This window comes from Stegostoma tigrinum, chromosome 37 (genome assembly GCF_030684315.1).
Source record: "Stegostoma tigrinum isolate sSteTig4 chromosome 37, sSteTig4.hap1, whole genome shotgun sequence".
Classification (NCBI taxonomy): domain Eukaryota; kingdom Metazoa; phylum Chordata; class Chondrichthyes; order Orectolobiformes; family Stegostomatidae; genus Stegostoma; species Stegostoma tigrinum.
The window spans coordinates 514,774-527,143 of NC_081390.1; the positions used below are offsets into that span (position 1 = coordinate 514,774).

The 12,370-nt window shown below is 42.9% G+C and overlaps 1 protein-coding gene across 1 annotated transcript in view; it reads right to left on the reverse strand.

Annotated features, from left to right (window-relative positions):
• Window positions 1-11,053, reverse strand: part of bms1 (BMS1 ribosome biogenesis factor) — a 69,200-nt gene extending 58,147 nt beyond the window's left edge. The window contains exons 1-4 of the mRNA XM_048563641.2: window positions 10,947-11,053; window positions 9,114-9,295; window positions 1,850-2,040; window positions 1,509-1,588 (exon numbers count right to left, since the gene is read on the reverse strand). Of these exons, the coding sequence (XP_048419598.1) occupies window positions 1,509-1,588; window positions 1,850-2,040; window positions 9,114-9,289 (447 nt within the window). The 5' untranslated portion in view covers window positions 9,290-9,295; window positions 10,947-11,053. The remainder of the gene's footprint in view (window positions 1-1,508; window positions 1,589-1,849; window positions 2,041-9,113; window positions 9,296-10,946) is intronic.
• Between the last annotated feature and the right edge of the window lie 1,317 nt (window positions 11,054-12,370).

A 12,370-nucleotide genomic window follows, 5' to 3' on the forward strand; every position in this document is an offset into this window, starting at 1 on the left:
CTGGGTGGCAACTTTCAAGGATCAGTGTACATGGACACCGAGATCTCTCTGCTCATCTACACTGCTAAGAATCTTACCATTAGCCCTGTACTTTGCCTTCTGGTTACTCCTACCAAAGTGCATCACCTCACACTTGTCTGCATTAAACTCCATTTGCCGCCTCTCAGCCCAGCTCTGCAGCTTATCTATGTCTCTCTGCAACTTACAGCATCCTTCGTCACTCTCCACAACTCCACCGACCTTAGTGTCGTCTGCAAATTTACTAACCCATCCTTCTACACCCTCATCCAGGTCATTTATAAAAATGACAAACAGCAGTGGACCCAACACTGACCCTTGCGGTACACCACTAGTAACTGGTCTCCAGGATGAACATTTCCCATCAACTACCACCCTCCATCTTCTTTCAGCAAGCCAATTTCCGATCCAAACTGCTATATCTCCCACAATTCCATTCCCCCGCATTTTGTACAATAGCCTATTGTGGGGAACCTTATCGAACGCCTTGCTGAAATCTGTATACACCACATCAACCGGTTTACTCTCATACTCTCTCTGCTACCACTACATTCGTAGTTACTCCTTGCCTGAATGGCTTCTACCATGGTCAGTTCACTCATTCACTCTGCAATCAACTTTCCTCATCCATGCAAGCCGCCAGAAGCTGCTAAAAAAATTGCAAAGGCTGAGGACCTTCAATTTCTATTTTCCTTGTCCCCAACCTCTGGCCAAATCAGATGACACTATGATTAGGGACGTGACTATCTTCTGGAAGAATCTAAGTGCTTAAATAACTTTCCCCACCCCTAGTACATCATAGTGCCTATACCTCCGGGTCAAGCTCATTAACAATGCTGAAGCTGTTCAAGCTGCAGACGCAGATGTCTTGGGCCACACTGAACATCTGCAATGTATCACATACTCTGCCATCCTTATTAATTATGCCTTAACTTTTTGTCTTAATTTATTTTAATAAACCTTACTAGCCATAATCATCTGTACAGATCTGCATCAGGCAGAAGATACAGAAACCTGAACACAGACATGAGCATGTTCAGGAACAGCTTCTTTCTGGCTGTTAGACTGTTGAATGGGCTCTCACCTCAAATAATATAACTTGCAATGTGCCTCTGCTTGTACTGCTTGTAAACAAAGCTTTTCACTGTATTTCGGTAGAAGTGACAACAAATCAAGCTATACCTTACTATTGTTTATAAAACCTTACAATTATTAACAAATTACACTCATTACTAAAGATAGACAAAAAATTTGCTCACCAATTACCTGCTTCTTGATAGCACAATTACATTTTTTTTTCCCAAACAGTGGTCTGTTCTGAAGCCACAGCCCAAGACCTCTCACCACTTCGGCTGCATTTAAACTCAAACTATTCATCTTTTGCACGGCTGAGATATGCTACTTGGTAGTGCTAATTATACCACACAATATCTTTACACAAGCGTCCAGCTTTTTCTTAAGTAAAGCGAAAAAAACAAATTGTTTCTCACCAGGTCAGCCACTTTGGCCAAATCGATCATTGAGTTCATATCATTCCCACATTCAATGATGGAGATACGACGCTTTTTTCCTATTGGAAACCAAAGCATATTTAGCCATAAAGATATACAAGGACAATTCAAAGGAAAAAGAAAAGATAGTGAAAAATGGTCCCAATTCCTCAGAGAGACAAGGAAGATGAGTCCTGGAGAATGTTTTGAGACTGTTTCTATTAATAATGAAATAGTTTGACAATACGGGTCCAAAAATTGATGGGTGAACTGGTACACAACACAACCTGAATAACTCAGTCTCATCAAATAATTTTAAATGTTGACATTTGTAGGCATACCTGTAATTATAGTTACTGGGCCTCTGATGCCCGATAGCTTTTGCTTGGTGAAGTTTCGAATAAGGCAACGAATGAGAGTACTCTTTCCAACTTTTGGCGGTCCCATGACAACAACGACAAACGGTGGGGGTTCCAAGGGTGTCCGGTCAACCACAGGAATATGATGCTTCTTAGTTTTCAAATCCTGAGCCCTGTTTATGATAGCATTAAATAAAATTATTGACTATTATCACAAAACATTCCTCTTCACAAGCAGTAGGCTGAGTAATTACAATCTAAACATGACTTCCTAACACGTGCAAGAGCCAGCCAGCCACCTCCATGAATCTGAACCATCATTCAATTAGCTTCATCCACACACTTTGCTTGAATCCTTTTAGTTCAGATGTCATTCTGCAAAGTCTGCATTGCATGCCCTTCAAGGCCAATATATTCTGATGACGTACTGGGCCCAGATCTCAATGCAGTTACTCCACAGAGGATCTAACTAAACATTTACATAAAAGAGAGCTTAACTTTCAACCTTCATTGATCAGTCCCCAAGATAAAGGTCAAATTTCCATTAGGACCTCTTTCATAGTTTTGAGTGAGGTTTGCACATAGGACCCCTAAAGTGCGAAAGCCATTCGGCCCAACAAATCCACACTGACCCTCCCCCCACCCCGAGAAACATCCTACCCAGACCCAGTTCCCTGCCCTAACCCCATAAACCCACACCTAGCATGGCCAATCCATCTATCATATCCCTACACACTATGGACAATCTAGTATGGCCAGTCTACCTAACTGCAGATCTCTGGACTGCAGGAGGGAACCCACGCAGACACAGGGAGAACATTTCCAATTCCACACAAACAGTCACCTGAGGCTGGTATCAAATCCGCGTCACTGGCACTGAGGCAGCAGTGCTAACCACTGAGCCAGCGCATCGCCAAAATGATAACTGGGGCAGTTGGGCTAATTAGTTAGAGATTTGAAAGACCTGATGCAGATATGAGGCAAACAAACCTTTTCTATGTGGTACAATTGTAGGTACTTCACAGCAGCACATGAAAAAAAAAGTGGCACGCCAAAGCAAATACCATTAATGGTCAAAAGCTTGGTTAGAGTTCAATTTTAAGAAAGATCTCAGATGTGAGGAGGCATAAAAAAGTTTAGGAAGACGGTTTGACAGTGTTCTGAAGAGTCACTGGACCTGAACCTCTGATTTCTCTCCACAGATGCTGTCAGAACTTTTCCAACAATTTCTTTTTATGTTTCTGATTCCTTGGTCTTTCAGTTTAAGTGTATGTTGAACAACAAGTGGGCTGGTAAGTGATTACAGAGTAAAGGACAGATCCAGTTATGGCAAGATTTAAACCGAAAGTTGAGTTCAAATTTGACACAAAAAATCCAGAATTTTTTCCCCCTCATGATACAAGTGAATCCCTAAACGTTTTACTTAAACATTACTTTGTTCATTAACAAGAGGATTAACAGCTTCATTGAAATAAAGGATCACAATCATCCATCTTTCCAATAACATTTCTAACACTCACTTGAGTATTGTAGATCCTACAGTCCAGTTTCCACACATTGGTGCCTACAGTGAAGGACAAATATGACTGATTTTCTCCCAATCCAGCTAAAGAGCATTGACCGACTGTAGGACTCAAGTTACTGATTTTCTTGACACCAACTTGGCATATTGAAGCTAAACTGTTGAAAAAGGTAATGGTTCTGGAAGGGCTAATGTTAAGGAGGACATTAAACTCCATCAATCTGGCCATGTCACTGAGACTTGTGTGGGGAAAAGACAAAATACTTTTGGATCTCAAAGAAGCAGACCTACCATCCTCACTGCCTTTAAAATATTTGTCACACCAGTGTAACTTGTACCTGATTGGCAAATGCAATAAAATACATATTGTTTAAGACGAGGGCCACTTCTCATTAGGCTACCTATTGGTTTTCCTCTAGCACACTAAAGAAAGCAAGCCATGTAGATTGCAATCTAAAAGGATGATGGAAGTAGCAAATATATGATGATCATATCCATGACATCTTGTGATAATCAAAAATCCAGTTACCTACTACAAATGGGCCAGCATCATCTGAAGATCTAACTTAGTTGCACCATGGCCACACAAACTCAGAGGCAATGTATGTTCAGAAGTACTTAGCAGAGTAACAGCATCTTGACTGGTTCCTGAGTGTGTGGTTACAACTTTGTGTTTGGACAACACAGCAGAAACATCAAACTAAAAATTAATCCAGAGTGACAAGCTACTCTCTCTGCAAATTCCCTTTTTCAAGAACGGAAAAAGAAACATTAAAATGGGCAAATACACCTATGTTTTTAATCAAAGCGTCAGAAGGAAGTGAATGGAGACATCTCATCAACACCTCTAAATAAGTCAGAATTGTGCTTCACTGAATTTTTCTGCTTCTTTCCGAGCCTTAATATTTGTGTCCAGTCTCTGGTTAGATGTGCATGGGCATTTTTTTTTAAATAGAAGCGTACTTTGAAATTGTGGTGAGGTTTTAGCGATTCACATTTTAATTCTGCCATCAGTTAAAACCCATCGATGGGCGATAAATAGCTACTTTCTGAGTCAAGTACAGAAACCTGGTGTTTTCTTTTCAACCTGGGTTCAAAGTGAAGAACTGTCATGTTTAAGCTTCAAAGTAACACAAGTAATTCATTATACTTTTAACACAGTAACCACATTCACCAGGCTCTGACCTATGCTTACATTTGATAAGGACTAATCTCTCTTGATGCTTTCATATCCATGTGTTCTCAAGACTTTCGCATTCTGAGGTGTTCTGGTAGAGCGTGGCCTGGTCAGTAATTTTGTCCGGTGTGTTGGCGTCTGTTTTAACTCAGCCCACGCTGAGCTATTTATGCTTAGTGATATGCAGCTCCTTGACATTACATCATTTCTCCAGAGTCTTGAAGGCATTACATAACAGGATAAGCAAAATTCAGTGACAAACAGAAAGAGATAATGTTTGTAACTTGATTTCATGGAGCGCAAGAGCATAGTACATGATCTGATACATGCTAAGATCCAAAAGATATGAAAGAGTCACTTATATTTATGTAATACTTTTAACAACCTTGTGATGGGCAAGACAATGTTCTGATCCATCTTTATCGGTCCAAAGTAGATGATGTCACACTCCCCAACATGTGCGACTCATTCAATGTCATCAGCAATCTTCAATATACAGCTCACTCCACCATTGAAGTCCTGCCTAAATATTGCAAGTAGCTGAGGACCGAATGCCATCTCCTGGGGGTCACCAACAGTCAAATCCTTTCTTTAGAACTTCACTGAAGGCTTCGGGAAGTTGATATATAGATATATCAGATTCATTGAACAGCACAGCACTAAAGGACATCATTCAGCCCATCAAATCTCTACCAGTTCTTTCAAAGAATAGTGTCTTAGCCCCATTTCTTTCCCTTTCCACACTTCAGCTTTTTTTTCTCATTCATGTATTTGCCTTCAAAAGAGAGTTTGAAAAATGTTGAACCTGTGAACACCATCTGATCAAGCAATGTGTCCCAAATTCTAATCATTCAGTGCACTAATATCCTCTTCTCAAGTCACCTCTCAATTAGTCAACCATCTGAAATCTGTATCCTCTGGTCCCTGACCATACAACCACTATAAGCAGGTTATTATTTACTGCATCCCTCTTGATTTTAAATATTTCTGCAAAATCATTCGCAGCCTTTTGTGTCGTAAAGAGCAGAATCTCAGATTCTCCAATCCATCCACTTCACAACAAACTTGCATCCATGGCTTACTCCTGTAAATCTTTTCTGCATCTTCTCCAAAGCTGACAAGTTATCCCTGAAGTTAGTGCACAGAATTTAAGGTAATTGGGAAAACATGCGTTTTCTAAAGATTGAGAGAGATTTCAATAGTTTTGCCTCCATTTAGAACGCTCAGCCTGCCACATGGATTCAATATTACCTTCTTTGTTAGTCTACGCCAAAGTTGAGCCTGGCTCCATCCTTCATCCTAAAATTTAACATCTCACATTTCTGTAACAGGTTTCATCTGCTGCTGATCACCCAGTTTCTTCTGACAATGTCCTCTTTCAATTTATTATCTTCCTCGCTATTGCAGAAGCTGCAATGGTTTTCACACATGACCAAACAGCACTTCTAGAAGTTTGCATCAATTGTAAAGGGATAAGCTATGATTCTCTTGGTTAATAGGAAATATTATTTCAGTTGACCTGGTGACCCTTGACAGATACGAACAGAACAAATGTTACGAAAAAAAATGCAGCAGTAAAGCTGGAGAATTCGGGCAGTGCACAGATGCAGACACAAAGAGAAAGCAGATGGACATAGAAAGAGGAATACAGTGAATTCTGATGAGTTAAAGGAGGAAAGCATTCGCAGCAAGACGTAAGTTCCTCTGTTTGGCAGCAGAGAAGACAGGAGTACATTAAGGAAGCTGGTTAGAAACATCTGAACTCTGAAAAACTCTGACCAACTCGGGCACAAAGGATTTAGATGTTTTCCCAAAACCACAAAACAGGATATTATTGGATGGACATTGAAAAAGAATTCTGGAAAATTATATCATCAGGATTGCTATGACCTGAGGGAGGGGGAGTTTGTAGATCATGTCTTGCTTGGTGATGCAAGTGAAAGGTCAAAGCTTTGTTAAATAGGACTAATGACCTAACCCACACAGATAAAGAATAGCAAATTGTGGAGTTCTCTTTCTGTCTAATGCAAAGAGGAATATTTTTAATCATATACTTGTGTATTAGCAACTTAAAGTACTATGTCTGTTATCTCATGTTTGAATTAATTTGATTTACGTTAAAGGAAAAGTTCCACCAAGGTTGAAACTTGATGGTAATTTCTAAATTTGGTTAATCATTTCAAACAGGGATTCTAATCAGATGACCAACATTCATCTTCAACCAAATAAACATATAAACCAGTTCTTGTTGTTTGTGGGATTTTGCAGTGTGCAGATTAGCTGCATTTTTTTCAACAACAAAATGAGTATTTTCCAAAATGGAAAACAGAATATGATCGAACTCAGCAGGTCTGGCAGGATCTGTGGAGATTGATAGAGTTTGCTATGACTCAAAACATTAACTATATTTTTCTGTCTATAGATACTGCCAGACATGCTGAATTTGCCCAAAACTTTCAGCTTTTATTCCAGAATTCCATACCCATACTTTCATTCTTCAAAACCAATTGGCAGAATTGCTTCAAACATACGAAGGAAGTGAGATATACTACATTATTGCCAATCCGTCTTGGCTCAATTCCCAATCGTCTTTATTTCTGTTTACCTTTCAGGTAGAATTACGTGGTTAACACTGGAAATTCCATAAGCCTGAAATTAAACAAATATTGTTCAAACCCAAGTCTGTCCTAAACGTGTGCTTCACCTATCCTGTGGCCACTGCATTTAGAACATAGAACATAGAACAATACAGCACTGAACAGGCCCTTCGGCCCTCGATGTTGGGCCGACCTGTGAACTAATCTAAGTCCCTCCCTCTACACTATCCCATCATTATCCATATGCTTATCCAAGGACTGTTTAAATGTCCCTAATATGGCTGAGTTAACTACATTGGCAGGCAGGGCAATCTCTGGAGTAAAGAACCTGCCTCTGACATCTGTCTTAAATCTATCACCCCTCAATTTGCAGCTATGCCCCCTTGTACAAGCTGAAGTCATCATCCTCGGACAAAGACTCACTACCCACCCTATCTAATCCTTTGATCTTCTTGTATGTCTCTATTAAATCTCTTAGCCTCCTTCTCTCCAATGAGAACAGACCCAAGTCCCTCAGCCTTTCTTCATAGGGCCTGTGCTCCAGACCAGGCAACATCCTGGTAAATCTCCTCTGAACCTTTTCCAGTGCATCCACATTTGTCCTGTAATGGGGCGGCCAGAACTGCACGTAATATTCCAAATGAGGCCGCACTAGCGTTTTGTACAGTTGCAGCATGACAGCACGGCTCCGGAACTCAATCCCTCTACCAATAAAACCTAACACACCGCCAGCCTTCTTAACAGCACTATCAACCTGGATGGCAACTTTCAGGGAGCTATCTACATGGACACCAAGATCCCTCCGCACATCCATGCTACCAAGAATCTTTCCATTGACCCGGTATTCTGCCTTCCTATTATTCTTCCCAAAGTGAATCACCTCACATTTATCTGCATTGAACTCCATTTGCCACCTTTCAGCCCAATTCTGCAGTTTATCCAAGTCTCCCTGCAACCTGCAACATTCTTCCACATTGTCCACCACTCCACTGACTTTAGTGTCATCTGCAAACTTACCAACCCATCCACCTATGCCTGTGTCCAAGTCATTTCTCAAAATGACAAACAGCAGTGGTCCCAAAACAGATCCTTGAGGCACACTACTAGTGACCTGACTCCAGGCTGAACATTTTCCATCAGCCACCAATCGTTGCCTTCTTACAGAAAGCCAGTTTCTAATCCAAACTGCTAAATCTCCCTCAATCCCATGCCTCTGTATTTTCTCCAATAGCCTACCATGTGGAACCTTATCAAAGGCTTTACTGAAGTCCATGTACACCACGTCAACTGCCCTACCCTCGTCCACATGCTTCTCAAAAAACTCAATGAGGTTCGTGAGACAAGACCTGCCCTTGACGAATCCATGCTGACTATCTCCACTCAAATTGTTGCTTGCTAGATGATTATAAATCTGATATCTTATATTCCTTTCCAAAACTTTTCCTACAACAGACGTAAGGCTCATAGGTCTATAATTACCTGGGTCATCCCTATTGCCCTTCTTGAACAAGGGCACAACATTTGCCATCCTCCAGACTTCTGGTACTAAACCTGTTGACAATGTGGACTCAAAGATCAAGGCCAAAGACTCCTTCACCTCCACCCTAGCTTCCCAGACAATCCTCGGAAAAATCCCATCCAGCCCAGGGGATTTATCTACCTTCACACCTTCTCAAATTGATAACACCTCCTCCTTACTAACCTTAATCCTTTCAATTCTAGTAGCCCATAACTCAGTCGTCTCCTCGACAATAATTTCCTGTTCCTCATTGAAAACAGATGAGAAATAATTATTTAGCACCCTCCGATCTCCATTGTTCTAGCCACCCTTACACGTGGGATACAAGTTACAATAGTCCAAGAAACCTTCTCTTCAAAGAGCTACACAGGCACTCTTCTTCACTAACCACGCCTGACCCTACAGCCATTGTGGGGGAATTCAGGCCTCACCTGTGAAATGTTTTAGCCATGCGCACTGCACTCTGGACAGTGAAAGCCTTGGGATTTCTCTTCTGAGGATCGACTTCATCTTCAATACCCAGCTCCTTCAGACGCCGCTGCTTCTTTCTTACTGCTTTGGGTCCACTGTGCCGTTTACGATGTGCCTTCTTCTGCCCCTCCTCCATGGTTCTCTTGCAAATTAAATCAAATCAGAAGTTTTTCAAGTTGCAATCAATTAGACATACTTTCTTTGCAGCTCCCAGCTAAATGACTCACAACAACTCCGACTGCCAATATTAACAGGACCAGAACTTCCAAACAGAACAAACATCTCCCCACTAAACTCCATCTTCCTCCTTCATCCCTCTTGTTCTCTCTCAAACCATCTTTCACCCTCCCTCCACAATATGTCATACACCATCATTATCTCCCTTGTTTCTTCTGCTTCTACTATCCCCCTTACACAGTCCATCCCTCCCTCATAGAATATCTACAGCTTGCAAGCAGACCATTTGGCCCATCAATTGCATACTGACTCACCAAAGAGCATCCCACCCAAACCCAACCCCCCCCCGCCCACCTTATCCTTGTAACCCTACATTTTCCACAGCGAATCCACCCAGCCTGCACATCAATGGGCACTGTGGGAGGAAACCAGAGCACCCAGAGGAAACCCACACAGACAAGGGGCGAATGTGCAAACTCCACTAGTTGCCCAAGGCTGGAATCGAACCCGAATCCCTGGCACTGTGTGGCAGCAGTCAAGGAGGCATACGGCATGCTTTCCTTCATCGGATGGGGTATTGAGTACAAGAGTTGGCAGGTCATGTTACAGTTGTTTAAGACTTTGGTTTGGCCACATTTAGAGTACTGTGTACAGTTCTGGTCGCCACATTACCAAAAGGATGTGGACGCTTTGGAGAGGGTGCAGAGGAGGTTCACCAGGATGTTGCCTGGTATGGAGGGTGCCAGCTATGAAGAGAGGTTGAGTAGATTAGGACTATTTTCATTAGAAAGACAGAGATTGAGGGGGGACCTGATTGAGGTCTACAAAATCATGAGGGGTATACACAGGGTAGATAGCAAGAAGCTTTTCCCCCAGAGTTGGGGACTCAATTACTAGGGTTCATGAGTTCAAAGTGAGAGGAGGAAAGTTTAAGGGAGATATGCATGGAAAGTTCTTTATGCAGAGGGTGGTGGGTGCCTGGAACATGTTGCCAGCAGAGGTTGTAGACGCAGACATGTTAGCGTCTTTTAAGATATATCTGGACAGGTACATGGATGGGCGGGGGCCAAATGGATACAGGCCCTTAGAAAATAGATGACAGGTTAGACAGAGGATCTCGATCAGCGCAGGCTTGGAGGGCCAAAGGGTCTATTCCTGTGCTGTAATTTTCTTTGTTCAACCATTAAGACACTGTGCCACACACATCCCTCCCACTTCACCCCATCCCCGGAGTCACCTTGTCCTTTCCTCACCAAAACTGTCACCCACCCACCCTCCCTCATTCTCCCCCACTTCCTCACCAGCTCCACGCCTCACCTCACCTCCTCTGTCCAATCACTCTCCCTCTTTCCTCCCTCTCCCACATTCCTCACCTCCTCCCTGTTCCCCCTTTCACACCTGCTCCCTCACCCCTCTCTTCCCTAGGCCACCGCCTCCCTGCCCGTGAACCTCTCGCTCCATCCCTCCACAGCCCATCCAATTCCCACCCCACACCCTCCTTCCCCCGACCCCTCCCTCTCTTTCTTCCTCCCCATCCAATCCCATTACCCTTTCTCCCCAGCCCACCCGTTTTCGCTCTGACCCACCCGCCTCTCTTGACTGTACCTATTACTTACCCCACGTGGAGTATTTTTTAAACGGGCGGAATTCGTCTACCGGAAGTCCCTGTCCATCTCAGAAACCCTCCGGCCTCCCCTGTCCCAGTTTCCTGGTTCCGGGTCCCAGCTCATTTGTTTCCTGACAGTTCCCTTCCCTCACACTTTCCCTTCGTTCTCAGAGACAGTAGGAACGGCAGATGCTGGAGAATCTGAGATAACAAGGTGTGGAGCTGGATGAACACAGCAGGCCAAGCAGCATCAGAGGAGCAGTTTTCTCTCACAATTTTTTGTCAGATCTGACAGGTCATTCATGCTTGTGGAAACCGAGCGGCTGAAATACCCTAAAAGGGATAATTGTTTATTTACGCCTCCAATAGCTTTGTTTTGTTAATTGCGTTGCACTAAAGATTAAGTGCTTCCGTTAATACTTACAACCCTAATGTCACAAACCGTGCCTATTGCACTGGGATAATATTCAGCTCGCGCTACTAGGTGAATATGTCAATGGGATCAGTCTGGGTGAATGTGGCAGTATGATAAGTTTCGTCAACTTCGAACGGGAATAGATGGGACAAGTTGCAAACAGATGAGCGCAGATCTTGACAAATGTATAAATAAGCAGGGAAAGAGGGATACAGACCCCGCAGAGGCAAAAGCTTTTTCGTTTAGAAAGGCATCTTGTGTCAGCATAGTCTGCTTTTGTGCTCCTGAGATGCTGCTTGGCCTGCTGTGTTCATCCAGCTTCACACTTTATTATCTTAGTCTTGGTTCCGGTTCTCTACAATTCTTCAAAAGTTCTTGTGACACCGTAGTAATGTCCCTACTGGTGAGTCGGGGTCCTGAGTTCAAGCCCCACCTCCAAAGGTATGTCCTCACATCACTGTGCAGATTGATTTAAAAATATCTGGATGATTTGGTTATGGCATCAGTGAATTTCCAAGCTAGGAAAACAGCACATCATTTTCTGCTGAAACACTTTACAGCTTTTGCTATTCAAAATTGAGCTCAATAATTTCAAATCGTAAACTCTGTCCTCCATCTGATTAGTCCCACCTCTTCCTAGTGTCTTGTTTATCTCGTCTGCTCTCAGCAAAGTTTACCCATTTTCTGCTATTAACACCTAAAGTTCACTAGGATTAACCAGGACTGATTGAAAACATTTTTTAGATTCCCTACAGTGCGGAAATAGGCCCTTTGGCCCAACAAGTCCACACTGCCCCTTGCAGCATCCCACCCAGACCCATCTCCACCCCCACCGAACACTATGGGCAATCTGGCATCTTTGGACTGTGGGAGGGAAACCCCTGCAAACATGGAGAGAATGTGCAAACTCCACACAGATAGTTGCCTGATGTTGGAATCAAACCCGGGTCCCTGGTGTTGTGAGGCTGCAGTGCTAATCACTGAGCCACTGTGCCATCCCATGTAGGAAAGGTTGGTAG